The sequence below is a fragment of the Saprolegnia parasitica genome (genome assembly GCF_000151545.1).
Source record: "Saprolegnia parasitica CBS 223.65 unplaced genomic scaffold supercont2.839, whole genome shotgun sequence".
Classification (NCBI taxonomy): Eukaryota; Oomycota; class Saprolegniomycetes; order Saprolegniales; family Saprolegniaceae; genus Saprolegnia; species Saprolegnia parasitica.
This window is the reverse complement of record NW_012157233.1, coordinates 1-3,073: the sequence shown is the minus strand read 5'-3', so window position 1 is coordinate 3,073 and position 3,073 is coordinate 1. Positions and strand designations below refer to the sequence as shown.

At 60.5% G+C, this 3,073-nt stretch overlaps 2 protein-coding genes across 2 annotated transcripts; both read right to left on the bottom strand.

Moving 5' to 3' along the window:
• Positions 1–21: 21 nt before the first annotated feature.
• On the bottom strand, positions 22–400 carry SPRG_17890 (hypothetical protein; the record flags this gene model as incomplete). The annotated part of the gene is made up of 2 exons (XM_012357302.1): positions 22–145; positions 192–400. Coding segments are annotated over 2 exons (333 nt in total), but the record flags the coding sequence as incomplete, so codon positions are not given.
• A 442-nt stretch (positions 401–842) lies between these two features.
• SPRG_17889 (hypothetical protein) lies at positions 843–3,038 on the bottom strand (the record flags this gene model as incomplete). The annotated part of the gene is made up of 1 exon (XM_012357301.1): positions 843–3,038. Exon 1 carries the CDS (start codon positions 2,712–2,714, stop codon positions 843–845), a length of 1,872 nt encoding a protein of 623 aa, XP_012212691.1. The 5' UTR covers positions 2,715–3,038.
• Positions 3,039–3,073: the final 35 nt, after the last annotated feature.

The following is a 3,073-nucleotide window of genomic DNA, read 5'->3' as shown; positions in this document are numbered from 1 at the left end:
CAGCGTCGGGAAGCCCTTGACGTTGTAGATCGAGCACTGGTAGTAGTCCATGCAGCTCAAGGCGCCGACGTTGACGATACCGAGCGGCTTGTAGTACGCGGCAATCTCTTCAAAGATGGGCACAAACTGACGGCAGTGCGGGCAGCTACACGTAGACGGTCTGCGTGGTGGGCGAAGGAGGGCGAACGTACTAGGGATGGTAAAAGTCCATGAGCCACGGCTTGCCGTTGCCGCCGTTCTTGACGAGCGTGTCAAAGTTGTCATCGGTGAGGAACGTGATGTTCGGGTGCGACTCGTTGAAAAGCGGCTTGTCGTTCTCCTTGCCGGCGTCCATGGCAGTGAGGCCCATGCCGGCGACGGCGCCGACCATGGCGGCCACGGCGAGGAGGCTGCGGAGCATCGACGGCAAAATCGGAAATGCTGCCCAATGAGCGCAGCGCAGCGACTCGTAACGCGTTGTGATTGGCCACAATTAGACACTATACAAACCGGTTAAACCCTTTACCCGCTCGAAAGGCGAGAGACCAGACGTTCTCAGATGATCGGCGCGGTGGTCAGGTGCTGGCGGCAACTTGCAGTCGCTCGCTTGGTTGCTAGCACTGGCTATCAGTCATCTCAAAGACGAGGGCGAGCCCGTGACGCTCTTGAAGAAGAAAAAACAGTTTATTTCGAATTCGAAGGCTCAACGCCCTTGCAGTTGGCGCCATAACAAGTGCACGGTCGTTGCTTGCACCTTGGAGCATTTAGATCCCAGGCAGACGCAATCGCCTTTGTTACGAATGAACTTAATGCATGTCACGTGGCACCATGTAGTGTAGTTGGTTGACTCGGCCCATTGACGACTACTCGACAAGCGGTAGCGCCCCATGAAGCCGGAGCTCCCTCTGGGTACCCTTCTGCATGGACGCCGTCGTGTGAATCGTATAGACGCGCCATGTCTTGACGTCAAAGACGTAGATCACGTCGTCTTTTCGCCACGTGAGGAGGCCGGTCAAGGCGGCCGAGGCGACGTCGACGTGGTACACGCAGTCGTGCACCCACCCGGTCTTTTCAAAGAGGTACTTGGCGCCACAAGAGAGCAGATACGACGGCTTCTCGGTCGGCGGCGGCAACGTATAGCGCAGGCGGTCGTGGAGGTACATTGAGACGGAGCTGCCGAGCGCGATGGCAACGAGCAAGAGCAGACGAGAGAGGCTCCCGATGACCACGTGCCCGCTCGAGCACACGGCTTGGTAGTCGGTCACGTCCACGGCGCAGCGAAGCTCCAAGTCCACGCTGTGCGTGACGGGTGCGATAAGGCTAAGCATGGCGGCGATCGCCCAGGCGAGCAGCGCGCTCTTAAAGGTGTACGAAGCCGTGTACTGCTGCGTGATGACCATGCAGATGTCGTCGGCAATGTAGACAAGCCAGCCGAGCTCGCCGGCTGCGAGCACTTTCGTGCAGATAGCGAGGAAGGGCGAAACGTCTTGACGGGCCGGATCGAGGGTCGTGGCCTTGCCGGCGAGCTGCAGCTGTAGCGTCGCAGTGCTGAGAATGCAAAGTGCGGTCACACTGCGCAGGAACAGCATCGGGCGGCCGATCCAGACCATGCCGCCGACGCGGTTGACCTCAAAGAGGTTGAAGCCCTCGCTCGTGAACCGGTTTTGCACCGTGTACGACATCGCAACGAGCGAGAGCACGAGGAGGAGCAGCGAGATGTACTGGCAAAAGACGCGGAGGTACGTAGCCACGTTGATGGGCACCTCGGCCGCACTTGCCGCAAACGTTGTCGACGTATACGCTGTCGACATGACGGTGAGCGACGCGTTGTCGGCTTCAAAGGCGACGACCTCGCGGAAGCCGAGGACCCAGTCGTAGAGATTCGTCCAACCGGTCAGCTGCATGGGCACATCCGCATCGTCCAAGATTCGCTGGTGGAAAAGCGAGATCTCACTCGTGCTGGCATCTTGGAGGTACGTGGCAAGGTCCACCGAGAGCGCGTTCACATCGCCTTGCACGCGCTGCGCCTGCGCCCGCAGTGCCTGCAGATACGCGGGTGCAAAGTACGTATGAAGGAACGCGGAGATGCTCGTGAGCATGGCCCGGCAGTCGGACGGCGACACCGCTTCCACTTTGCACGTGGACGGAATGTGCAATGTCGGGGCCAAAGCAATGCCCGAGGCCAGCAAGGCAAAGAGGATCTGGTCCTTCATGACATACACCCACTCGCCAAAGACGACGTTGCAGCCAACCGCGACGCCAAAGTACGACGGGAGACCGGACGAGAGATTGAACGAGGAGAGCGGGGCATGGCAGAGGAGGTTGCTACCCGCCGAGAACTGCGAGCTTGCGTCGAGAGAACTCGGCACGGCCACGAGACCCTGCATGGTCACGAGCTCGAGGTACGCGGTCTGCGCCGTGTAGCTACCATGGATGTCCGTCGTGTTGGCCAGGACACTCCGCAGCGCTTCGTGGACATCGCGCACGAGGGTGGCAAGCGACGCCGGGCACGGTACATGGCGCAGGTCCACGGACCCAAACGCACCGAGATGCGACTGAAACACGTGGTAGGCAGGATCCAAGGGTGCGCTCATCGAGCCGTTGCGGTAGTACCCGTCGAGCATCGACGTGTTGGCAAAGGCAAAGCGGGCGCTCGATCGCAGCAGCGACTTCCCAGTGACACCGGAGTCATTGGTGGCGAGAGCCCAGAAATCGCTCGCCAAATTCCAGTACATCTTGTACGACGTCTGCGTCTCCAGATGGAGCGAGCCGTTCGACGCTTGCAGCGTGAACGGGAAGGCGCGTCCGAGCGCCGTGACGACGTTGAAGGTGTTGAGAAGCCCCACCGACTTGTAGTTTTGCCAGGCGGCTGTGTAGGCTACAAGCCCGGTGCTAGTCCAGTAGGCGGCCTCGCTCTCCTCCGAGTTGGCGTTGGCTTGCGTCGCTTCCAGCCACAGGCGGCCACCGAGGTCTTGGCGCAAGTCGGCGGCGATTCCCGTTGCGAACACGTCGCCCCAGCACGTCTCAAAGCCATCCCAGTCGGTGTTGCGCAGTGGCGCCTCCAAGTAGACGGCCGCATTCGTAGCGTACTTGG